Source organism: Cloeon dipterum, chromosome 1 (assembly GCF_949628265.1).
Source record: "Cloeon dipterum chromosome 1, ieCloDipt1.1, whole genome shotgun sequence".
NCBI classification, from domain to species: Eukaryota; Metazoa; Arthropoda; class Insecta; order Ephemeroptera; family Baetidae; genus Cloeon; species Cloeon dipterum.
In genome coordinates this window covers 32,233,303-32,259,875 of record NC_088786.1, presented here as the reverse complement: position 1 = coordinate 32,259,875, position 26,573 = coordinate 32,233,303, and the positions used below count along the sequence as shown (strand labels likewise).

At 42.3% G+C, this 26,573-nt stretch overlaps 2 protein-coding genes across 9 annotated transcripts; one reads left to right on the top strand and one right to left on the bottom strand.

Moving 5' to 3' along the window:
- Positions 1–8,930: 8,930 nt before the first annotated feature.
- Positions 8,931–11,580, bottom strand: LOC135934125 (uncharacterized). Its single transcript, XM_065475659.1, has 3 exons — positions 11,397–11,580; positions 11,228–11,340; positions 8,931–10,380 (listed from the first exon to the last, which is right to left on the bottom strand). The coding sequence occupies exons 1-3, from the start codon at positions 11,409–11,411 to the stop codon at positions 10,008–10,010; spliced, it is 501 nt and encodes a 166-aa protein (XP_065331731.1). The 5' UTR covers positions 11,412–11,580; the 3' UTR covers positions 8,931–10,007.
- A 2,258-nt stretch (positions 11,581–13,838) lies between these two features.
- na (sodium leak channel non-selective protein na) lies at positions 13,839–26,553 on the top strand. Of its 8 annotated transcripts, none has more exons than XM_065476036.1 (27): positions 13,839–14,135; positions 14,485–14,608; positions 15,991–16,115; positions 16,882–17,181; positions 18,520–18,743; positions 18,798–18,926; positions 18,980–19,125; positions 19,188–19,435; positions 20,013–20,402; positions 20,462–20,653; positions 20,703–21,047; positions 21,106–21,332; positions 21,390–21,512; positions 21,662–22,012; positions 22,075–22,327; positions 22,393–22,769; positions 22,883–23,003; positions 23,068–23,201; positions 23,262–23,427; positions 23,633–23,827; positions 24,165–24,382; positions 24,780–25,003; positions 25,068–25,341; positions 25,450–25,606; positions 25,666–25,782; positions 25,840–26,014; positions 26,166–26,553. In XM_065476036.1, the coding sequence occupies exons 2-27, from the start codon at positions 14,560–14,562 to the stop codon at positions 26,363–26,365; spliced, it is 5,460 nt and encodes a 1,819-aa protein (XP_065332108.1). In that variant the 5' UTR covers positions 13,839–14,135; positions 14,485–14,559; the 3' UTR covers positions 26,366–26,553. The 8 variants fall into 8 exon arrangements, with proteins under 8 accessions (XP_065332108.1, XP_065332112.1, XP_065332111.1 ...); XM_065476040.1 differs by having other exon boundaries at positions 13,840–14,135; positions 16,882–17,067; positions 21,677–22,012; positions 25,663–25,782; positions 25,837–26,014; XM_065476039.1 differs by having other exon boundaries at positions 13,840–14,135; positions 16,882–17,067; positions 25,663–25,782; positions 25,837–26,014.
- The last annotated feature ends 20 nt before the right edge of the window (positions 26,554–26,573 follow it).

Below are 26,573 nucleotides of genomic sequence, written 5' to 3'. Positions count from 1 at the left end.
GGGGTGAAACTTTGGCACCCTTAAAATGATTCGGCTTTCTATTCTAGGGAGAGAATATAGCCTCCTCACCATGAGATCAAAGCCTACAATCGGTCTCAAGGCAAGAGGGAATTTTTCAGTCTCAACCGATTTTTTTTATTTAAGCACACTTGGGCTTTTGATCTCATGGTATTTTATTTATTTTTTGAGTAAATTTCAGCATTTTAAAAATCGAGCTAGATAAAAAAGCCAGAATTTTGTGACGATCGAAGAAAAAATCCGATGCAAAAAATAACTAGCAAAAAGTAATTGAGAATTAAGGAAGTGTATATTAAAGATGAGAAACAATTAATTGTTCTTAATTAATTCATTTGACATTACTCCTACGTTTTGTGCCACTTTCACATGAATAAGTGATTAAGCAGCATTAAAATGTGTTGAGCATTTATGAAATGACACTACAAACAAATTTAATTATAAGTCTGCTAGCAGCGTGTGAACCAGAGGTCCATTTTTCGATCGGTGCACAGGTGTCACAAAATTGCAACAACACAAACTTTATAGTGAACATCTCTATAATGATGATTTTTTACGTGGAAACTAGCAAAATGAGTTGTAAAAAGAGTTGTTTACAGAGATTCTACTAATTAAGTTCTACGTCTCGATGACAAAGGAAAAGAACAAAACAATGGTGAGAGCATTTAGCGGGCTAAAATCCCGATTCATCAAGCAGCACGCAGCCGTAAAACCAACAAAACCGAGCCTAGTTTCGCTCACTCAGGAGGCTTGGTGAATTTTCGGGCCAAATTTTTCTTTCGCTTCGCTCCGCGACAGATGCCAACAAGCTATTAATGACGAAATGAAACAAAGCTGTAGAACGGCACGCAATGTGGCTCGTCTGCTCTTCGAATTCATGTTCATCACGCAACACAAATCTCAATTTAAATTCCCGTGCGAGCGAGCCAATTAACTAATATGCAATCCTTCATTCCTCAGCATCTGCAGCAGGTGTGATATTTCGGTAAAGTGTAATTCGTTTTGCGTGTATGCGCGAATAGTATAATCTGCCTAATTCGAGACTGCGCGGCGTGTAACAGTTGTGTGCTGCATTCAATTAAGGCAAATGCGCACAGTCACAGTTTTCCCTCCAATGCGAATTAGTAGGTAATTAGTCAGCGGATTTGAGAAAAACAAGGAAATGATGGAACCGTCCCTTTTTTCTTCGACTCCAAGAAGCGCACCATCTGTTATATTTCTTTACTTTGTCGCACAATGTATCTAGCACATGCAGGACAAAAAGAATACATAAGAAGTGTAATTCGTGTGACAATTAATTTCCCTGACAATAATATGCTGCATTTATTCACAACTTTGTCCTTTCGTTCGCAGCTCGACACCTGGCGAGCAGCAATGAATTACTATGCATTTTGTCTGCGCATTAAATTGGATAAACTCCTACACATATGCGGTGGAACAGATATGCAAAGGAACAAAAAAAGTACTAAAAAATATAATGTTATTCAAGATACGTTGTAAAAGAGCGGTTCTTGTGTATACACAATTTAACAATTTCAAGTTGGAAGCGATTTAATATAAAAAAAAGGTTGTAGGAGTAAAAAAATACCAGTCACGATGAGATACATAAAATAATTTTATTGATGCTCAAACCTTCCAAAAATGTATATAGTTTAATTTTTTATCAGAGAATTTGTTCTACTAAATTTAACATTTAACGATTAGCTAATTGTATGTTCTGCGCAGATTTACTCAGGATGGTAAGATGATAGCATGAAATTTTGAAATGAAAAAATTAAATACCACGATCGGCCCTGCAGGCCTCATCAAACCTCGAAAGCAAAATTCATAGCAGAGAATTTTGAATCAGCGATCGTCAAAAACGTCCGATTGATATCATTGCTGAAAAAATCGAAAAGAGGAAAATGAGTGAAGATTAACGAAATCTTTTCAACCCCGTCACTCGTCCTCCCTGTGATTAAACCGTTTCCTCACAAACATTCAAAAACTCAGAATGCTATCCTCTGAAAAGCTTAATTCTTGCTTTAACACAAGAATTATTCAAGAAGGGAAAATTTCATTTTGCGTTCTAATCAGAATCGTTTTAATTATAAAACTAGAGAATTAATTAATCAAAAAAGCAATTCTAATAGATTTTAAAGAACAGAAAAAAGAAAGAGTAGTATAATAGATAATTTTTATAAAACAATGGAAAAGTATTAAAGCATATTTATGTTATTCATTCCCATTGTAAAATCCTCTTCTGGAAAACAATAAATTTACAGCCCGATTTTTATTCACGTCCAAAAAGGATTTGAGAAATAACGAAGGGAAGAAATCTTGGCCTCTAATGATGCTCCATTAATAGCAAGCCGTGTTGTTTTTTTTTTATTTCACAGCTAGCGGCCTACAATTTGTGTATCAAAGACCTTTCAAAGCCTTCAGGTCATAAAACACTGCCGCCCTATTTGATCTCGGATCGTATCAATCGAAACCTACAATTTGACCAAACCTAACCCACGCAGGGCGAATTAATGGTGCAAATTCTCTCATGTAATTTGATCATTTTGCACTCACGTGTTAACAGTTATTTGAAAATCAAAACGAACGTCTTCTGTATGTGCGTAAATTTCACGTCATCGCCGCCGCCGCCGCCACCGCCTCGACGAGACTGAAGGCGCAACTAATGTATGTAATGCTGTCACACTTAATCGCTGACACTCTGTGCTATCATTATTTTTAATTAACACTCTAGTCTCTCGCGCGCGCCCGCCTGCATTTGCTTTTGGTGCGCGCGCGTGTGTGGCTCGGCCCGGCAAACAGATGAGAAAAGCAGATTAATTGGCGAAACACGTGTGTGTGCTCTGCTCGCTTCCTCACAAATAAAAGTGGCAACGAAATCTGCACATGTAGCTCGCTTCGTGCTCATTAACTCGATTATTTTGCTTTCTCATTGCTTGCTTGCCGACTTATTTGTGGTTTACTTCCATGCACTTATCTTTGCTCTCCATGACACGTCAAGAAAGAGTGCCTCGTGTCGTTCTACTGGAAATATGTATTGACTTTTATTTCTTTCTTTTTCTTCAGGTAATGAAGAATGAGCGAGCCCTTGACCGTCAGAGGGCGGCAACCTTAAATTAACTGGAAGAAAAATTCGGAAATTCCTCGCTGTAAAAGTTCGTCATTTTATTTATGCCTTCTTGTTTGGACGGATGGAATAAATTTTATCGAATCGAATTGAGATTTTTATATTTTAATAAAAATTTGAACTTGCAAAATGACTCGCAGAACAAATGTTTGATATGCTAAACCGGCTAAAAATTGAGGAAAAATTACATTAAGTTTAGTGTATTGGTTAAAAAATAAAAATATCTTTCAAAGGAAACTCGACTTGAGCGTTTCGTAATGTAACTCGAATTGGCAGCAATTTTTATACCAGCCAAATAATTTTGCACCTTTCCAGCATGCGTGATTTGGCTTCACGGGACAAATATCTAGCGTTTCAATGCAGTCCTCGGTGCGGAGGCAAGTGGCCCTTGAGTGGGCTGGGTCCCTGTGCGGCCTGGTGCGCCCATGTTATCCGTTCGCGGTGTTCTTGGGACCCGGGTTTCAGCATTCGTGCTAGTGCAGTGCGCGCCCTTCCCGGTCCTCCGGTCCTCGGACAGGGATAAAAAGAGCAAAAAAAAAAATAATAATAACAATTTTATTAAATATGCAGATATGGGTGCAAATAATCTAAAATTTGTTAAATTTTACATATTTTTATGCTTTTTGCTTCTCTTAAAGTTAATCTTCTTGCCGTACACTTTTGAATAGGATATTTTTCACATGTCTCACCATAGAAATTACATCTAAAATTGTTATTAGGTTCGTAATGAAACGTTGCATTACTGCAGAAAACAAAGTGATAGCCATGACAAGCCAATCTTGTAAAAATATGTCTATCGGGAAAATCTGGTCCACGCTATAGTTCTCATTAATAATACTTTCTGACATGTCTGGTTGCCATACTAAATGCATGCAACGAAAAAAGGCGCACAGTTTTGGATCCACTAATTCCGCAATTAAATTATATTAGCCAAACAAAGAGTAAATTTGGAGATAAATCTCTTTTTAGTGATGGATTAAAACTATACAACTCCTTTTACCAGAAGAACTGATGGAGATCTTGATCACCAAAGAGTTTATAAGAATTAAATGTAAAGAATATGTGAAATGAGAGAACATGGATTTTGAATGATGACCATTTACTGTATAATTTGAAATAATATAGTTTCTAAAATTAAAGACAAATCAAATTCATATTAGGAGAAACCTAGAACTCTTTTTACAAGGATTTTTTTAGTATGGCATGCGCCCTGTGAGTTATCAACAGAAAAACAGGTCAGTTTGAACGCCCAATTTGATTTACCCAACGCGACATTCGGTGAATTCGTTTCAAGTGGCTTTCAATGCGCACGAAGAGTGAAAACTCGCATATATGGGAGTTAACCGTGGCACACGAAGAGAGTCGTCTAATGTTTTTTCTGCACGCTGGAGCAAAACAAACACTTTTTACGTCGTCTGGTGTCGTCTAACAATGTGCTAATTGAAGAGAGCTCCTTTTTCACAAGATCTCATAGCAGTTCCGTGTGTGTCCTTCCTTCTTCCAATGACTCACCCGCGAATCTCGAAGCTCTCGCCACTTGTGGAACAACGAACTCACTCACTCAGATTCTAAAAGCCAATTAACACTTATCGACCCCATTTCCGCGGCGCGTTTCGTAATAAGATCCCCTTTAACCTTATTGCAAGGAATGAGAATGGATTCCAACGTGAATGAGGAAGGAAATTTACGATTGAGAGAGACGCACACCTTTTTCTGACAATGAGGAGGGAAATCCACCCAGCGGCTCTTCTTACTCATTTTGTTGCCGATTAAAGTAAATTTTGCGTCTGCAGAGACAAGGCAGCGGCAGAGCGAAGGTATGAATGCGCGCGGTGGACGTAGTAAACAGGTTCCAAATTTATTCGTTTAAAAACCAATAAATTTTGGTGGCATTTGCGCAAAAAACGGCGCCGCGCGCGAGTACCCGCGTGTAGCAAAACACATTTACGACAACTTAAGCCAGTTTACGGCGCGCGCTCCTTCATACTTTATTCCTCTGCATTCATATTCAGCGTCTCTTCTCATTTTCTGTGCATAAAAAAAAGCCGAGACGCGACTTGCGGGAAAACAGCACGATCGCAAGCTCAAAGCACGTGTAGTAAGACGAGCCCGATTGCAAAGAGTTAGCTAATATTATTTATTTTTTATGCCATGCTCGCACACGGCTTATGAATGGATCATCCAGGATATGAAATAAACAGTAAGATGAGGATGAGTAAAACTTGAATACGTCATAAAAAGGATATTTTTATGTAAGGAGGAAATTGTCTGCATTTATCGAAATTTTCGTATACAACTCAGCAAAATTTAATTTGTGGGAAGGACAGAATTTTACATTTTTTGCCGTTGTCGCTTTACATAATTCAACTAACGCTAATTACATTTTCTACTAAGATAAAAAATCATAGAATTTGAGATACAATTTGTATTATGATTGAAGAGATGGTTAACACGAATGTGTAGTTTGTTTTTATTTCGTTTTACGTTAAAGTGGAGCTAAAAGCATACCGAAAATCAAGCATATTTTGCATAATGGCTATCGTAATTATTTTAACTGAGATTGATGTTTGTGGAATTTAGCAATAGTTTTATCTCTAAGATGTTCAACGATGAAATCAGAACCGAGTAACAGTTGAATTGCAGTCCAAATTCCCCTTCTTGGGAAATAAATAACAATTTTAAATAAGGAGACAGTGTTCACCGCTTGAATGAAACAGTGCTTACCATTTGAAAAGCTTTATGTTTATATATGTTGCAGCCACTTTCCTATAACGGTTCTCATCCTTTTTCCTTTTTGGCTTCAAATCAACCCTCAAGAATGTTTTATTTTGCATTTATTCTTTTTACGAGATGAGGCTGGGGGATCCTATCTAACTAAGTAAATCACATTCCGGCTAACCCGATTCAAAATTCTTATTATCCAATGTTTTTGGGGTAGATCTGAAAAATCCTTTATTTTATAATTGTCTTTCGTTCAAATCTAAATTAGCCAACGAGAGACGCGTGCACGGCCGAGCTACAAGCTGTCTTAGGATAACATCAAGCGTTTGATTCAAAGACAGTAGATTGCTACTTGCGGACTTCTTGTAAAAATTTTCTCACGCCCCCTCGCGAGTCTGGCGAAACAACTTACGCCCAAATATTTTGGCGAATTTAATGCCGCGTGAGTGGGATTGTACCAACCAACAATGCGCGGTCCAAAGGCATGTGTTTTTGGAAAATGAAATAAAGAAAAGTCTTTTGATCTGCGTTAGACGACGAGGCTAGGGCCAGGCGTGTTTGTGTGTGTGTGTGTGTGTTTGCCCGAGTGTGAGCCGGCCGCCGCGCACCGCCCAGGGCCATTAACGGAACAATCCACTCAGCCGAGCACAACAATCGAACCAACAAATCGTCCTCCTCTTCTTCTCTCCATTCTGTGACGCGGCCGGGCCCAAAGGGGCCCTCCCTCGCCCGCGCCGACCCCGTTCCCCCCATTGTTTCTCCATTCAGAGCCGGGATCGGCTCATTAGCCCACTTGCTCACTTTCTGAAGCCGGCCCATTGTTGACCTACGCCCAGCGATACAGTGTGCGTGCATTGTTGGCCCGCCGTGCATAATATACTTTCACGACCGCAAGAAAAGGGAAATCTTTAGACTGCAGGAAAGAAGCCAAACACGCAATTATTATGAGATCCTGCTGGCTGGGGTTAAAGCACTGTTAGCTGACAAGCTAAAATGCTATGTTTAAGTTTTTAAAAAGGACTGATGGGGTAAAACCCCGAAAATGTATGGAATGCATAAACTAATTCCCCAAAGAATTCAGTTAAAGCCAAAATTGAGCTAGAAATTTATTTAGAAAAGTGGCTGTAAAGTTTTAAAACGGGGAGGACTGTCTCCTTACTTGAAATCTTATTTTTTTAATAACAAAAAGAGTTTTCCTAAAAATTGTCACAATATATTGTTGGAAAAATCTTGGCGAAAAAGGAACAGAAATCGGTCAAGAAATATGGGAGAAAATCGGTCAAATTTGAATTGTAGCAAGTTCCTCCTCCTTTGGTTATTGCGACTAACTTCTTGTATATAGCCAAAATTTCCAATATCCTTCAATTGTTGCACCGGATCAATCCACTTTAAACATGCTCCAAAGCTGTCCACGGAGTGTTAAAAATCGTGCCTCTAAAATAATGACATGATTTTTTTCTATTTAAAAGTCAACGCTGTTAGATTTTCCCTGCATCTGTGGCCCTGTTTATCAGCTTAACAAAAATAAAAGATAAGCAATCTGAATGAGAATTACCCCTTTTGGTAAAGTTAGAACATTGTTTTAAAATAAAATAATATTTCCTGTAACCAGTATTTAACATCAAGACATTTCGTAAAACCAAATATACTAAAAATTATTTCTCCAGTTGTTTCCTAAACGTATATTATAGGGCTTTGACTTGTTAGCTGACGTTTATTGAAAAGGTAATAGTTTTTCCATTCCAAAAAATTGATGTTACCATAATAAGTCATTTTTCATCATTACAGTGTGTTAGTGATGAATACAACAAAACACTCTACATTGATTTTTTAACAATGACTTGGTTTGATAAAGAAGGCACCAAAAGATAGAAATGGAGGTACCGCAAAATTTGATCATCTATTACTATTGTCTTGTCTCACGTAACACAAAAACTCGGGAGAAATGTTCATTTATATTGCTGAATGAATCCAATGTAGCAGTATTTTGTTTTCCGTCCTGTTGTCTCCATTTTATACAACATTTTTTCTGAGATTTCCTTCTGAGTTAAAAACAAGCGATGAAGTCTTTGTCTATGTATCTAATTTTTTACTATTAAATAATGATCCTTTTTGGTTTACCTTTAGATCAAAACCACCAAAATCATTCTTGTGGAAAGTTCACAGGCTGCAACAGTAAATCGTATAAAAAGCATCAGATAATTTGTTTCCTGGTACAGAGACACAAATCAAATCATAAGTAGGAAGCAGGACTTCTGCCGCAGCATAATTTCGTTCTCGAAAACACCTGAGAGCGGCCGTCGCAGGTTAAAAAAGCGGCTCGAACAAACGCGTATTACTTGCACGCACCATTAATCTCGAGGAGCTGCTGCAGGTCGTCTCGTGAAATACTGTTGACCAAGCGACCAAAACAACATAAATCCCGAGCAGGATCTCTTTTCCTCGGCAACAAACAAAACCACCTAATTTTTTTAAAACCTCTCTCTGTCTCTCTCTCTCTCAGTCCAGAGAAAGATAAAAAGCAGCATCAATTACGGAGCTGATGAGGAAGAATTCGGTTCGGTGGTGAGAAATAATGCGTGCGTCTGTCAATGCCCCGTCGCGCCGCCTGAGCGAGTGCATTTCCTCCCGGGTCAAATTCAAGCTGGCCATAACTGCACCGCCGGCTTTTTGCACAACATTTGAAATTCCAGGTAGCCAGTTAGCCAGCGTACGCTTGAGATGCAATTGCGGTACAGTACTTACCTGCTGCCTGAGCACATACACATGCATGACACGACTCTGCCGCCGCCGCCGCAGCAGCAGCAGCAGCCGCAGCAGCCGCTGCTTCCTTTTCCTACTCTCGCGGCTCGCATGCTGTAAATGGCATGTGAATTTCATCTCTGATTGATGACGTTTGAATTTGATAATCGCGCTGAAATCAAGAAAGAGCTCGAGGAAAAAACGGCGCAGCAAACTGGTTTATGTGTATGTGTATACTTTGTCCGCGTGCGCACGAGAGTGACTCGAGTTTTCCCTTAGCGTCTTTTGCATTGTATGTGTTTCTGAAATTTCTCACACTCTGGCGTACTTGCAACGTTTTGTTTTATTGGTAAAATAACTCTTGACAGTCAGTTTTTAATTGCAGGAATAATGCGACACGGCAATCATTTATTCTATCGAAACAACGGAGCAAGCACAATATTATTACAACTGAAATGTGTGTGATTTCGTCGGTATATATATCAGAACAGGAAAAAATTTGGCAGCTATTAAACACAAGCAGAAAGGAAGGTCATCTTTCTCCTGGATTCTCTACTTGTTTTCATGTCTTTCGTTCTCTGTGGGTATGGGTGTAAATCTGTTCAAGATCGTACATTAAGGTTTTTTGACACTTATTATATAATAAGGAAGATGGACACGTTGTGTCAAGCATAGAGGGAAATTTCTTTTGAAACGCGCGGCTTACGTCGTTATAGCAACCCAGTTTTAATGTATTTTTGGTGTTTACATTTCTTACGTTCTGTAGTGAGATCAGCAGAGAAATTAAATAAAAATGAGAAAGCTATCACTCGGTCAAATAAACTTTTTACCTAGCCTCTATTCTTACAGTTTAGTATCACAATCTGCCAAAACTTTCCGCTTGTCTGAATCCAAATGTTCTTGGTGGAATTCGTGTATGATCATGCGTGCTGCAGCCGGACAGTCTTCATTTCAAAAAAATCTTTTCAGTCAGTCGTTTCTACTTTAAATTACGAAAAGCAAAATCCGTCGATTCGAAAGAACACCAGCCTCAAATGATTTCCAAGTCGTGACAATAAGGGTGGGCGGATCAGAGACCGACAATTCGACAAAAATGTGGAGTAAATTGATCATAAAAATTGGCACCAAAAAGAACTGAAGGTCAAAAAACGTACAGTTGTGCCTCTGTGTCGACGCCATTTTGACCGTCAGCAGGCAAATTAGAGGTCCCTGAGCCAAGACCTTGCAACATTAAAACCTTTACGAATACAAGAATTTCCAATGCAGTTCAAGTACAAGAGAAGCGGCGCGTTTGAAAGAATGCATGTTTACAGGGAAATGTATAACAGTGATCTAAACTTTGACTATACGGTGGTCAATCTGATCGCAGTCGTCGTCATCGGGGGCTCGCTCGTGATTCCAACTAGCGAGTTGGTCTGTCACTGTAGCGGATCATCTCGCACGCGGTGTTGATTTTTTTTTCCACAAATACCCACCCCTCCTGCAGCTCTGGCGGGATGGTGTTACTGCTCTGCGTCTGTTCATTCGGCTCCCGCCTGCGCAACACCTTGATCGGGTGCGTGCGCTGATGACATTCCACCCCGCTGATATCCTCGCCGTCGGGCTCGCATCTGCCACTCATCGTGAAGTCCGAAGACGCTTCGTTGCTGGCGCACTTGCGCGAGTACACCTTGCGCGGCCAGTAGCTGGGACCCAGGTCCTCCGTTCCCTCCACCTCTGCGCACGAGCAACGACTGTAATGTCCAAGGGACCGCTTTGGCCACATCCTGTGTCGCCTGCACACAAACAGAAAATGCGTGTTTATTTTAACTGAAATTTCATTTTTTGCAAAATAGTAGTTAGTTCCTATATTTAGAATCAGTTATTTCTGTGCTTTTCTCAAGCTATTAATAATTGTTTTTAATAATTTTCTGCAGCTCCGGCGATTGCCAGTAACCTCCGAAAAAGGGTTAAAATTTAGCATCAATCGTGGAGCGATTTTTTGCAACATTCGAATTTGTATTTCAGCGTGAGAAGGTACTGGAAATCGCCGCTGCCACAGGGAACTGCAATGTTTAAAGTGAATTAATTGATACATGGCAACAATTGAAAATTATTAAAATCGTTTTCTAAAATAAGCAGTTGATACAATTTTTTCTACGATGTGCAATAATCAAAAGAGGACCTTACTACCGTTCAAATTAAAATTTTCTCCAAAAATGATACATAGCTCTCGACTTTTTTTCTTGGCAAATTTTGATTCCTCTCCTGCAGAGATCTGGCTTAGTTTAATTAAAAAAACTCTGAAATCAACGAGGGCTTTGTTATTTATTTACACTGAAGAATGCTTTTACATAATTTCGATAATTTCATATTATGACCAAAACCCTTTATCTAAAAAAAATCATTTAATCAAGACTGTAAGTTAAAATCTCCATACAGAAAGTAATCCACAGACATAATTAACACATCAAAGGCATAGAGTTTATCTTTTTGCTACCTCTTTAATTATAATCTCTCAAAAATAAGATTTTTTTAATTTCAATTTAATTTATGTGTTGACTTGTTATGAAGGGTAACTGGATTGAACAAAAAACCAATTAAAACGAGAGACTGTTATCAGATTTTATTTACTCTACTTACTGCAACTCGAAAGGTGATTCCCACCTGATGGCCCGGTTGAAAACGTCCCTGCGGCGCCGCTCAGGTCGCGTGGCGGCCGTCATCAGCGACAACGTCAGCCACAACGGCAGCAACTGCAATCGAAGAGAGTGATTAAAAAATCGGCGGAGATTGCAGCAGGGCTGCGAACCTTGATCAAGATCATTGCGGGCGACGAGTGGATGTGTTCGGGGCGAGTGATCCTTTTATACGGCCGCTGCGCATTCACCCCCGCCGCTCTGCCACTATCTTCACAACATCTTCTATTGTTTCGACCGCTCTGGAGGTGTTCTTCGCTACATCAGATCGCAGAACTCACCACCGTTCTAGGAATATATCAACACCCACACAACAGTATATTGCATCATAGGCAAACTTGAGCTGAATCTCGTTAGCGAATTCGCTGAATATTATAATAACTTCTATTTGCGTATCAATTTTCTTCGGCTTATTTCAACATAGGATGAAATTATAAAAAATACGCACTTGAAGTGGAACAAGTGCAATTTATTATTAAAGTAAAAATAGCATCATAGCTTTTGTTATTTCCTGTGCTGCGTAGATTATTAAAATTATTGCGGCATATTTTAGTCTCTGATCGAACATATAGGTGAGTTTCGGCCGTTGTTGGCTTTTGTTGCGCGTCTGAAATTAGATCCGCAGGTGTAATGGGTGCTGCGTTTGGCCTTTGTGTGCCACCGGCCGGAATTAGCAGTTATCAAGGCACAAACACACAATGGCTACAAAAGGGCGGGCGGACAACGAAACTGATACTGCAACGGCGGTGGCTAGAGAAGGCATTGTTGGCCGTTCGTGAGAGCAAAAAAGACTGCATAAGGCGTGGGTGTCAAACAAAAAGTTGCGTCACATGCATTAACGGCCCGAATTCTAGCTGCACATCACACATACCGACGTTGATTGACACTCGATGCGGTACTGTTATTTTATTTAGTTAAGAATAGGATGGGGGCAATACGAGCAGAGCAATATGCGTATTAAAATAACAAACAAACACCGTTTGCCGGTTGAAGGAATAATCTATTTAAGTAGCGGGAGCTGGATGTGCTATAAAATTGGTTCCCGCTGCGCAGATCCAAGATGGAGTCTGAATGTGGGAAGCAAAAAGCCCATTTTTTATACCCGTACGAGTGTAAAGAGTTTGTTTTTACGATTCAAAATACACCATTAGTACAAGTAATGCAAATTTTGGCACAATGTTGACGAAAACTTGGTTCTTTTCGCGCATTTTCACGTGACCGTTTTTTCGCGCCATATTCCACCGGACGACATGTCTGCGCTTCGCATGAATCTGGACCCCGCTGTATTTAAGATTCTTGGATTCAAAAGAAAATTACGTGTAAAAGGGAAATCTAGTATGTACGAGCATTCAGTTTCTTTGTGATATACAAGAACGTATTTTTTATTTTGAATTACGCAGGAAATATTAGGTGTCTCCCACGTGTCTCCCAGAGCCTCTGGAAACAAACAACAGAAGCGGATGTTGACGCTGTGTTTTGAAGAGTTTGTGTCAGGTTCACATAGCAAACGCTTCACATTGCGTAAGGCAATAGCTTAGGCGGACTGAGCGCAGCGAGGCTGATTCTCCGGTTCAAAGATGAGCATTTTTAAGTTGCAGCACGGATCAAATTTGTGAAATCAACAGGAATTTAAAAAACGTTTTAATGTATTTATTTTATCTTTTAAGTTTTAAGTCTTGTCAATTTTAGCCTTTTGCAGCACACTGCTCCTTTTCTTTTATACGTAACAACAATAGACTTTCATGTTATCTTTAAATCGAAAAAGTGTTTTTTCGGTAGGATATATTCATGAGAAAAACAATGAAACCAATAAAAAGAATATATTTGGTATCTGTAGGAAAATATCTCGACACTTACATCTGAAAGGATTTTTTTATGTTTTTATATCACTAATGGGCTCTCAGCAAAAATTGGTTAAGCCAATCAGCGTAGAAACGTCAGCAAAGAGTGGAGATTGAATAAAAGATTTCATCCCCGTTGAAATAAACTTGACTAGTTTATTCAGTGAATCCGCAGACCGCCCTCGAGTGGAATTTTGTAATCAAGAGTCAGCAAAGAGATTTGTTTTTTTTAATGTTTATTAACTATTCTACGGCGATTGGCAAGACCGATTTTTAGAAGAAGTCCATCAAAGATAATCATTTTGAGTGCAGAATGCAAAGCAGCAGGGTAAAGAGTCCTAAACTGCAGCAGAATGAGTGTTTTAAAATCATAATTAATCTGTTGGCGGCATCAAACACTTGGGACTTAACGCTAATTGCGTATCGAAGGTCTGTTTATATATAAAACCCTTCACTTAACCCTGATAAGGAAAATTGAAGCTCCTGATTGAGTGCACTCTGGCTCTCCAAAAGTTACGCCAGTTTGATTTTCTATGTTTCATGGAAAATGCTAATCAGGAGAATAATGCAAGCAAGAAAGCGTGCGATCAGCAGAAATTTTCAGCGCCGCGTTCGTGCTCAAGAGGGGGATGCGCGCTAGGTTTTGGCGCCCATTAGGGATGAAAAGGCGCATCTCGGCGCGGGCGCACCGACTCCATGGGCCGCCGGCAGGCTCCAGCGCCGGCTGAGAAGAGTATTGATCGGGTGCTGGTGCTCATCTGCTCTCACCAACCCGAGAGGAGAGTTTGCAAACAGTGCTGCGAGCAGCGTGAAAGTCGTCAGCCCTGAGCAAGGTCACACCCTGTCGTCCGATGGAAGGTTACTGGAAGACGCGGGCGCAGCGGGAAAGCCCGTTTTTGGCCTGACTCTTGCGCATTTGGCCAGCCGCGGAAGATGGCCGCGAAAGGGCGGCTATTTTTAGTCAGCCCGTCGTCGCCTCCGCCGCCGCATCTGTGAGCGCGATTGCCGCTGGTGAGTTGGTGGATCGCGCCGCAAGAAACGCAGCTCTGGATTATATAAAAAAATTCTCTCTCAACATGATTTATTCTCTCTGCTGATCTGCTCACTTGTGTAAATACCTGAGTGGTTAAAAGTCAAAGTAGACCAATTTTTTTTCTCTCTCTCTCTCCTAAATTTCGCGACAGGAGCGAAATGCCTCCTGCTGCGTGTGTAAATAGCGATTTTCTCCACTTTATTTTATCTTTCCTTTAATTAAACCAAGACTGAAAGAGAAGCTTTTGATTGATTTTGTAGAATATGATATATCCCCCATATTGGCTTGTGTGCCGCATCGAGTGATTCCAGTTTTGTATAATTATAGGACCGGCTCAATCTGCAGCTGAACAAATAAAGCGTTAATTTCGCGAAAAGCAAAAAGCTCAAACAAACAGTTAAAATGTCTCGAGGAAACATTCATTATGTTGGGTCGGGCCTATTGATAGTAGGCAAGTAAAACCATCATCTATCTCTATATATTTCCAATTCGTTGATTGACTTGATTGATTGACTGACTGCTGACTGCATTCACTAGTTTATATATTATCATACTGACACAGAACTCTCTGGATTTTTTGATTAACAATTTTGTGGTTTGCGTTTTTGTTTTTCCGTATTATTCTACATTTTTTTTCGTTCAGTGACTGCTGAGACACGAATCGCCAGATGGAAAAGCATGCTCCTGATTTTCCCAGTCATTGAGTCTAGACCAGCCAAAAAAATTATACTGGCATTTTTCATTAGTTTAAGAGCCGACTCGTAAATAAATACATATAACTATTCACCTCTGCTTTATTTATCTCTCACCACACTCTCCCTATTCACTCACCACACATATTGTGTCTAGACTAGAGTTGAGTCTGTGCCAAAAGTCCACGCACCAGATGTGCAGAATCACACAAACGAAACGAGAAACGTAGGCCCACACTCACGCCCCCAAGTCTCAAACAAATATAACGCACGGCATTTCGACAGGGTGTCACTCTTTGAGAAAACAAACAGCTATTAAACCCCTTCTGGCGAATATTGAGAACAAAAGTCGGTGTAAATAATGGAAGCTGTGTTTGTCACGAACATCGAGTCGTTTTTTTTCTGCAAAAAAAAAAGAATAACCTCAATAACGTCAGCAGCGTCACGTTTGCCTTTTCATTTTGTCCCTTTGGAGCGGATTGCATGCGGTAGAATTTGAGAGACGTTCTGGCAGCAAGAAAAAAAAATCAATTTTGATCCATCTCTGCAATCGCTTTGCAAGAAAGTACTTCTCTAGTTTGAGCCCCTGATCGTGTGGTTTGAGTTTGCTAGCCGCTATGAGATGCTTCCAGAGATTGTCTGTGTGTGTGTCTCAAAAGACACGGCTCCGTTCGCATTCTCAGTTTTGCCAACTCATATAGTTTTAGATAACATGCTTGGCCTGCCTGGTAGACTAGCCATCAGTTCTATTACATACATAGTACATTTTATATATATATAATAGCCAACTTTTATATAAATAGACTGCAATATATCTCACACACGCATATATATATCTTAATTGTGTATAACTAATATATATATTCACGAATCATACAATTATATCTATATAAGCAAATTGTTCATCCGTCCAGTTGATTTGGTTGAGTTTTCTGAACGCAAATATATAAGTGCACACGTACACCACTTGGTTGATTATTACATTGCGCTACTCCAAGTTGATTATTACTTGATTGATTCACCCACGGCGGCGGGATGCATGACGTTTTGCCGCAAACATCCTTGGTTTCGCATTCTTTGAGTTGACTGCCACCGCCGCCGTAACTTGGTGTCCAGTGCAGATTTTCTGAGTTCAGTGTAGGCGGGTGCGTTTCAGCCACCATGATGCTCGGCCGGAAGCAGAGTCTCCGCGGAGACGGCGGCTTTGCTGACTACGGCCCAGATGAGGCGCAGGGCGAGAGCACCGAAACCGAGTGGGTCAACAAGGTATGATCCGTGTTTCGCGCGGATAAAGGTGATCGATCCAGCTTTGTGTACAAAAGATAGTAATGCTGACGGTAGCACATTCAAAAGCTGTATTGGAAATTTCTTTTTAGCACAGGATAGCCGAGGAAAAAAATCGATTTATAAACAAAAAGTTCTAGAATTCAGATTAAAGTATAATCAGGTCACCATTTCTACATTATTTTAATCCGTTTATTGTTTAATTTATTCGTGATAATTTGATGAAACTCATTAAATACAAACTTGATGACCAGGAAAAATTAAATAATTTTAATCTGAGGTCAGAAATATTTAATTCATTTATTTATTTGTACATTTTACATAGAAAAGATTTAAAAGACCGTAAAAGACACTTGAAAAAGCGATCAGGTCGCTAAAACGTCGGCAATCAAGAGATAGCCGAGCCAAACAAGGCCTATATGCTAAAACACAGTCACACACACTTTAAAATTTTTGCCACAGATGAACTTTGAGGTCAGATGAAAAATACTCAATTTGTCTGTCTTGAAGTGGATCAGGCAAATTATTCCGTTGCTCGGTGATCCGAAAAGAAAAAGCTCGTTGGCCAAAAAGTGTTCTAATTCTGAACTCAAAAACATTTAGTTGGAAATTAATTAAATTATGAAAATGATTATTTTTTATTGCTTCATTTCCACACGAATTTCTCAGCATAGCTGGATCCATCAGCCCCCGTTCTGAAGAATTCTTCAAGCATTTTAACAAATCGTGCCTGTTCTCTGTCTGGCAGCTATGGGTGCGTCGGCTGATGCGTTTCTGCGCGCTGGTCTCGCTCTTCTCGGTGGCGGCGAACACGCCGAAGACGTTCGAGCGGCACCCGAGTCTGCAGTACGTGACGTTCTGCTGCGACGCGCTGGCCACGGCCCTCTTCACCGCCGAGATGGTGGCCAAGATGCAAATCCGCGGCATTCTAAAGGTCCGCGCACGTAACCGGGGTCGCGGGGTTGCCCCACCCACTTGTACCTCTCTATTAGCGCCGAGGCTGCTTGGAAACAACCCCGTTGTGCGACCACCTTTACTCGCAGCAAGGGTACCGCCCGAATAGCGGATCTCTCTCTCTCTCTATTATATTCTCAATTCATATTTTATGCCACGCTCATTCATTCATTCGTCTCTCTCTCTCTCTCGCTCGGCTTGCATCTATTTTTGTACTCTCTCACCCACACATCCAAACTTCCCTGCTCCGGGGATGGGAAAGTAATCGATTTTTTCTCAATAAAGTGACGTTATATAATATAGGATTGATGTTTAAATAATTAAATGGAACTCTGCAAAGCTACAATTAGTTCATTTATGAATGTTTATTTTAGGTAAAGAGCATTATTAGATTTAAATAAATGTCTAAGGAACTATGAAAACATAAAAATCAATAATTTTAGGTTTGTCGGATTAAAAATTCGTCAACGTAAATAAAAAAGATAAATTACACCAGCTAGTTTTCAAACTATTTCCAAAATTCTTTTACAAAGCATTTCTCTTTTGTGTCCCGAGCTCTTCAAATTGAAAATCGATTCAATCCCATCCCTTGCCCGACTCAGGCCAGGACGGCAGTGAGCTTTTCCTGTCCTCCTGATCGCCCGAGCCAGGTCAGGATAATTAGACAGTTTCATTTCGTGCCTGCTGGTTTAATTATTGCGATTGTATTTGGAACCGGTTGGACATGGTGCCAAAAATTCCCATTATTGAATAGTTCAGGACGCATGGACACCTGAGTTTTGACACCTCCATAAAAATACTCTATAATTATTGCGCTCGTGTTGACTGATTGATACGCTAGTCGGCGCATGAACATTTCTGAAACACACGAGCCAGTTTGAAATCGCTACTTTTGAAGTTGCAGCCGCAGTTGTTGGTTAATTTCATTGATCCAAGCATACGTTTTAGAGCAGAACATGCATACATACTGCGCGCAGGTGGCGAATTTTGGAACACACGCAACGACCTATCCAAAACGACCCACCTGGCATGCATATTTTGAATTTTGCACGTCTCCAACATATATATCTTACTTAGCTAGGCAAATGACTTGAACGGTTAGGAACGATACCGCATACATTAAATGAAACCAGTTGGAAATTTCGTACTCTCTTATTTACTCAAGTCGATTTGTGCTGCTTCTATGGAATTTTGCGATGCGATTATGATTATTAGCAGTAGTGGCTCGGCATTATTGGTTGTGCTAATCTCGACTGCCCCCTCGAATAAATAATTTTATTTCTTGTTTGGAATTCGACTTTTGGATCGAGCGAATTTAGCGAGCTTTTGTCGTGCTCTAGGTAGAGTAGCCATGGACGCGTAGCATTGTGCCTCTCGCCGCATACTCAGGTGCACTCAGGGGCCGTCGGACTGACACGCACGCTTTTTTCAGGGCGAGACCCCGTACCTGAAAGACCACTGGTGCCAGTTCGACGCCACCATGGTCCTCTTCCACTGGGTCTCCGTCGTGCTGCAGACCTGCGAGATCTTGGGTGTCGTCGCCAGGTACAGCTACCTGAGCATCCTCAGGGCCCCGAGGCCACTCATCATGATCAGGTTCATCAGGGTCTTCCTGAAGTTCTCCATGCCCAAATCCAGGATCAACCAGATTTTCAAGTACGCGGGTGATGAAATAGTTAAAGATCAAATGTTGAGAGGCTTGGATTTCAGGCGATCGAGCCAACAGATCTACAATGTGACCCTGTTCTTCCTTTTCTTCATGTCCTTGTACGGACTTCTAGGCGTCCAGTTTTTCGGTGAACTCAAGAACCATTGCGTTCTCAACGACACTGACCCAGAGTAATGATTCTTTTTTGTTTTTCTTTCGAAATATAATAACTTTAAAACTCTAGTTACATCACGATCAATTCCCTGGCAATCCCTGACACGTTCTGCTCAAAGGACCCTGACTCAGGATACCAGTGCCCTCCCAACATGAAGTGCATGAAGCTGGGCCTCTCCAAATACACGATGGGTTTCAACGGTTTCGACGAATTTGGTGAGTTGGCCGTTTTATACCTGTTTAATTTTTCCAACAACTGTATAATTCCCCTGGTATAGCCACCTCGATTTTCACGGTGTACCAAGCCGCGTCACAGGAAGGATGGGTATTCATCATGTACCGCGCGATCGATTCGCTGCCCGGCTGGCGCGCCGTCTTCTACTTCAGCACCATGATCTTCTTCCTCGCGTGGCTGGTCAAGAACGTTTTCATAGCTGTCATCACTGAGACCTTCAACGAAATCAGGGTGCAGTTCCAGCAAATGTGGGGCGCCCGGGTGCAGATCAGCAGCAGCGAGGCGTCACATGTAAGCAACTGTTTTTCCCTCCCGAACAAATGTTGGCACATTTCGTGCGATTTGCAACCAGTAAAGGAAAGGCGATGTGCTTTATAGCTGAAAACGTGCCCTATTCAAAGCTAATAAAACTTAAAAACGGAAGAGGGCAACATGCAAGGCGGCACTAAACTTGTAAAGAGGCAGTCGCGTATAACAATATGCCGACGTAAAATTCGATTTCTCTCGTAGCGTGCGCGCCTGCAATAACGGGTGAGCAGGCAACCGGCGCAACACCGATGAACAACAAAATGCCTGAATTGTGAATGCCTATCTAAATTCCAATATTTCCGGAGTGGAGAATTTACAAATTCTTTTTCTGTCTTATCAGTCGGAAAGAAAAAGGCAATTCTATACTTTTCCTTTTATAAAGCAATCAATAGAAATAAACATCAGTTTGCTCCTAGTTCTGACTGAAGGAAACATATTTTCGTCATTTTTTTAAAATTGAATGGGAATTTAAGCTGATAGGTGATTTCATGCAATTCAATTCATTTTCTACTTTTTCCTTGAAACAAACTGACATAATTATTTATCTTGGATTTTAAAGGTGCTGACTGGAGACGATAGTGGTTGGCGGCTGGTGAAGGTGGGCGAGAGTCGGCAGCACGGCTTGGCGCCGGACTGCTGCCAGGCAGTGCTCAGGTCGGCGTGGTTCCGACTGCTGGTCATGTGCGTGATCCTTGCCAACGGCGTTGTCACCGCCAGCATGAACTTCAAGCACGACGGCCGGCCCAGGCATGTGTTCTACGAGCGCTACTACTACATCGAGGTGTGTTTCACGGTGTTGCTCGACCTGGAAACGCTTTTCAAAATCTGGTGCCTCGGCTGGAAGGGCTACTGGCGCCACTCGTACCACAAGTTCGAGCTTCTCCTCGCAATCGGCACCTCCCTCCACATCATTCCGCAGCTCTACCTGTCCGTCCTCACCTACTTTCAGGTTTGAGGATAAGAATTTTTAAATGCCGTATATTGAAATAATTCCTGATTGGATTTTAGGTTTTGCGAGTGGTCAGACTGATTAAGGCCTCTCCGATGCTGGAGGACTTTGTCTACAAAATTTTCGGTCCAGGCAAAAAATTGGGCAGTCTGATGATTTTCACAATGTGCCTGCTTATCATTTCCTCCTCCATCTCCATGCAGTTGTTTTGCTTCCTGTGTGATTTCACCAAATTCGAGACTTTCCCTGAGGCAAGCGAAGCACATATTTATTTTGTCCGAATTTAATTTTTCTTCGTAGGCCTTTATGTCCATGTTTCAAATCCTGACGCAAGAGGCGTGGGTCGAGGTGATGGACGAGACGATGCTGCGAACAAGAGAGACGCTGGCTCCCCTCGTAGCGATTTACTTTATCCTGTACCATCTGTTCGTGACACTGATCGTGCTCAGCTTGTTCGTCGCCGTCATCTTGGACAACTTGGAACTGGACGAGGACATTAAAAAACTGAAGCAGCTTAAATTCCGCGAGCAGAGCGCCGAGATCAAAGAGACGCTGCCTTTTAGGCTTCGCATTTTTGAGCATTTCCCCGACTCGCCAAAAATGTCTACGTTGCACAAACTGCCTTCCGACTACATTTTGCCAAAGGTTGAATAATATAGCTAATCTGAATTTCGGAAGTAGGGGAAAAATATATTATTTTCAGGTCAGAGACAGTTTTATGCGTCAGTTTGTCATCGACAGTGGTCTCTACGGAGGCGAGGCGGACGAAGACGAGGAGGTTGCAGACGTCACCGGCAAGAAACGATTCGAGACCTTTGACTCAAAAATTGTCTACCGCAAAGGCAGACCAGTGAACACGCTATGCTCCACGGAAAAAGTCAGAAGTATCAGCTCTGATTTGCGTAAAGCGGCCATTCAGTACATTATCAAGTAGGAGAGCTTCTTTGCCTCTAGGCGTCTATTTCATGAATATTAAAATATTCACAGCGACTCGAACAATCAGCGCCTCATGCTTGGTGACTCGGCCGTGATTCCCATTCCGGGAAAGACAACCTTGAAGCCGCAGGGAACCATCAGCAGTGCCAAGCAACTGCGGATCGATCAAAAAAAGTGAGTCTTCTTATATTTCCCCCCGTATTCAAAGTAACAACAATATAGAATCCTTGAGAGTGCGTTTTGAGTCTTGTAAGTCCCGTTCTATATTAGGAACAGTACCTAGGTAGAGGTTTAATGTTTATTTCACGAAATGTGAATCGAAGGTCTTTGCGGCGTAGCGTTCGCAGTGGCTCCATCAAGCTGAAGCAAACGTACGAGCACCTACTCGAGAACGGCGACATCGGCGGCATGAACCGCGTTTCTTCGTCCCGACGGCCGCAGGACCTAGACATCAAGCTGCTGCAGGCCAAGAGGCAGCAGGCCGAGATGCGCAGGAACCAGCGCGAGGAGGACCTGAGGGAGAACCACCCCTTGTTCGACACCCCCCTCTTCATCGTGCCCAGGGAGAGCAGGTTCAGGAGGATCTGCCAAACGATCGTGCACGCCAGGTACGACGCCAGGGTGAAAGACCCACTCACCGGGAAAGACAGGAAAATGAACTACAAAAGACTTCAGTAAGTGCTGTAAAATTTTACTTGGATATTTTCTTATAGCTCCTTTTTTTGTTTAAATAAAGTAACTTCCTCGGCCTTGTGACGTACTTGGATTGGGCTATGATTTTCGTTACGACTCTCTCGTGCGTCTCGATGATGTTTGAAACTCCGAAATTCAGGGTGCAAGAGACGCTGGCCCTTCAAATCGCTGACTATGTGTTCGTGGTTTCCATGAGTTTGGAACTCGCCCTCAAGGTTCTAGCCGACGGACTCTTCTTCACGCCTAAAGCCTACGTCAAGGACTGCGCCACCGTGCTTGATATTTTTATCTATGTGGTACATTCATTCATCATAATTAATTAATTATTTACTCAATCGCTGTTTAATTTTATTTTTCTCAGGTGAGCTTGGTATTCCTATCATGGATGCCGCGAAACGTGCCTCCTCATTCTACCGCGCAGCTGCTTATGATCCTGCGTTGTCTGCGGCCCCTACGAATATTCACACTAGTGCCGCACATGCGTAAGGTGGTCTACGAGTTGTGCCGCGGCTTCAAGGAAATCCTGCTGGTATCCATCCTGCTGATCGTGTTGATGTTCGTCTTCGCCAGCTATGGCGTCCAGCTCTTCGGTGGAAGGCTGGCCAGGTGCAACGACCCCAGCATTGAGCACAGAGAGGACTGCGTTGGTGTTTTCCTCCGCAGGGTCTTCGTCACGAAAATGAAGCTTGGACCGGGCGAGAACGAAACCTACCCTTCCATGCTAGTACCAAGAGTTTGGTGAGTTAAAACCTTATCATTACTATGATTGCATGAAACTACGCTGAATGAAACTTTCTCGTGCCAATTTGTCCTCTGTAAAATCAAAATTTAGAGTTGTTTCAATTTTTCAGGGCAAATCCACGTCGCTTCAATTTTGATCAGATCGGCGATGCCATGCTTGCTCTTTTTGAGGTGCTCTCCTTCAAAGGTTGGCTAGACGTTCGCGACGTTTTGATTAAAGCCCTGGGACCGGTACTAAAAATCCTTTCCTTGCCTACACACGGAGCAGTAAAAATTTTATTTCTTTTTTCAAAAGATCCACGCAATCTACATCCACATTTACATTTTCCTCGGCTGCATGATCGGTCTGACCCTTTTCGTGGGCGTCGTCATCGCAAACTATTCGGAAAACAAAGGCACCGCTCTCCTAACTGTCGACCAGAGAAGATGGTGGGTTGAACAAAACCAAAACCTTAAAACCAATGACGAAAAATAAACTCATTTTCACAGGTGCGATTTGAAAAAGAGATTGAAAATCGCGCAACCGCTGCACTTGCCACCCCGGCCGGACAGAAAAAAGTTTCGCGCCTTCATTTACGACATCACGCAGAATCTGTACTTCAAAAGATTCATCGCCGGAATGGTTTTGCTAAACAGCAGTCTCCTCTGCGTTTCGGTACTTTTTCAGTTTGCTCTTTGTTATTATTTTCTTTCTTCGACACCTTTCCGTTCCACTTTGAAATACAGCACTATAGCGGCGCGCTTTCAAAGTGCTGCACCTTTTGTAGCAATAAAGTGAAAGCTTTTTGTCGCAAATTGGCGCGCGACTCTGAGCGATATAATGGCAAGTATGCTGACCCGCATCGGTGTATGGCTTGCAGTGGAAGCAGGAAGAGCGGCACACGGGCCCGCTGGCAATGGTGTCGACCGTGCTCACTCTCATCTTTGTGGTGGAGGTGCTGATGAAGATAATAGCCTTCACCCCGCACGGCTACTGGCAGTCCAGGCGCAATCGCTACGACCTCTTTGTAACCGTCATGGGCGTCCTCTGGATCGTCCTCAACTCCTGGCTCAGGGTGAGTTCAAATTTTGTTTTTAATTGCAGCTCAAAATTTCATTTTGTGCCTAAAATATAAATTTTTGTCACGCCGTCTGGAAATTTGCATTCTAATCGGCGTTGGAAGGAGCGAACAAGTTGTTGGACACGCTTACAACTTGAGATAATCTTTAGTGTTCTTATTCCTAGCTGTCGCGATCAATGGCGCATAAATTTGGCTCTGCCGGCAAAAAAGGGCTAACAGGACAGTGGGTTTCGCGATTTCGTCGGCACGAATTCGCGTGACCGAGGGTGTTTACTGCTTAGACAGTGTCGCACCGCACATTTTAAAAATAAAACCTGTTGTTGTTGGGCAGAACGACGTCAGCTATAGTTTCGGCTTTATGGTGGTGATTCTCCGCTTCTTCACAATTACCGGCAAACACGCTACCCTGAAAATGCTGATGCTGACGGTAGGCGTGTCAGTCTACAAGTCCTTCTTCATCATTTTCGGCATGTTCCTTCTCGTCTTCTTCTACGCACTCGCTGGCACTATCCTCTTCGGCACAGTCAAGTACGGCGAGGCCATTGGACGGTGAGTCCTAATATAATATTGATAAAAACTTATCAGATATTTCGTATTGGAGCGCGTGAAAGCGGAACAAAATAACTCAGACAGCTCATGTCTTAATTTTCTTTTTAAATATATGCAAATTGCGCTTTTCGAAGAAAGTGCTTCTTGGCACGAGACGCAGCTGATACGTTTGCATATAGCCAACTCCAAACAAACCAGAAGTGATATTTTGTTTGCTGTCTACAGTAGCCTGTACTTACAATTGTCCATTATATATCATAGCATTTATAGCACATGCGTGATCATAAATTTCGGGAATAAAAAATAAGCAACAAGACAAATGGTCATAAAAAGAACAAGTACAAAATAAAAATACACTAAAATCATCTTCGGAAATAATATTTTATTGGTGCTACAGGCGAGCGAACTTTGAGAGTCCGGTGACGGGTGTGGCTATGCTGTTTCGTATCGTGACGGGCGAGGACTGGAATAAGATCATGCATGACTGCATGGTGCAGCCACCGTACTGCACTTTAGCCGAGAATTACTGGCAAACTGACTGCGGAAACTTCACTGCCTCGCTCATATATTTCTGCTCCTTTTACGTCATCATCACCTACATCATGCTCAACCTACTTGTGGGTAGGTGCCACCTTCGGCTAAGAAAATTAAATGGTTCTCAATACTCGAAATTTCTGTCCTGCAGCTATTATCATGGAGAACTTTTCGCTGTTCTACTCGAACGAAGAGGACGCCTTGCTGTCGTACGCCGACATCCGAAACTTCCAGAACACGTGGAACATCGTGGACATCCACCAGCGGGGGCTCATTCCCGTCAAAAGGGTCAAGTTCATTCTGCGGCTGCTCAAGGGCAGACTGGAGGTTGACCCGCAGAAGGACAGACTGCTCTTCAAGCACATGTGCTACGAGCTGGACCGGCTACACAATGGCGAGGACGTTACCTTCCACGATGTCCTTAAGTGAGTAACACATTTTATTATGTAAATTTTGTGCGAGATGGCTCCGCGTATTTGTGAAAAGTGCAAACACATCCAATTGTTTTGACTGACGCGTCGTTCTCTCGTCAGCATGCTGTCGTATCGATCGGTGGACATTAGGAAGGCACTTCAGCTGGAGGAGCTGCTAGCGCGAGAGGAATTCGAGTACATCGTCGAAGAGGAAGTGGCCAAACAAACGATTCGCACGTGGCTCGAGGGCTGCCTCAAGAAAATGCGATCGGTGAACGTGAGTGTGCGGCTCGTCACCTTCTATTTTTTATACTGAAGGCAATAATTCTCTAGAAGAACCAGCCCAACTTGCTAAGCGGTCTGAGGGCGACCAATCGACCAACCGAGGCCGAGAGCCAGGAGGAGAAAAGCACCGACAACACCACGGACGCCGACGCGGAACCTCCTACCAGGGTAAAAATGAGACGATTATTCTGCGTTGCTGAATTTAATGTATTTTGAGAGCAGCAGGAGGGGCACGAGCGCCATCGAAAAAAAGGCACCGTCATTCCAAGGTCCGATTCAGTGGGATCGGCGTCGGGCAGGAAGTACCTCGCGCCTACCCTTTCAGATCCTGCCTCTCGAGCCGAGAAAATTGAAGCGAGGAATACTGCATCTTTAAAGAAAAAGTCCATCAGGTCAACCGGTAAGTGCTTGGATAATTTAAGCATTGAAATTTAATTTTTATGATATTGATTTTACACTTCAACTTTTCAATACCGAATATCCTGACGTTCAACAGGCGTTGCCAACGCCGTGTTTATGCTGTCGATTCAATTTGCCGTCTTTCATTGCAGCAAACACAAGCAAAGCGGCAAGCATGGAGACGTCAAGCAGCGGCGGCCACGCACCCAGCTCGACTTCGAGCAGCAACAAGGCTGATGCTGCTGCCTTCAACAAAGCCAGCATGCCCAGGATCAGCAACGCTGTGCAAGAGGTGCGTGACTGGTGGACCGAGCAGGTTGCCTACGACAGCGGCGACGAGGATGCCCAGTAAACCCATGGACTGTGTTGTGGATGGACTAGATTTACTATTTTTGGATGTACATGAGCACGTCGTTTATGCGTGAGAGACAGAAAAACTAGATCAAAAGTCAGCTGTGTTGCATATTTCAGACGAATATATTAGCTGTTGAGATACACACCCGTTCAATGAATGTTTATATTTATGAAAAACAGCAAAAACTCGAGTTTCTTGTCCTCTT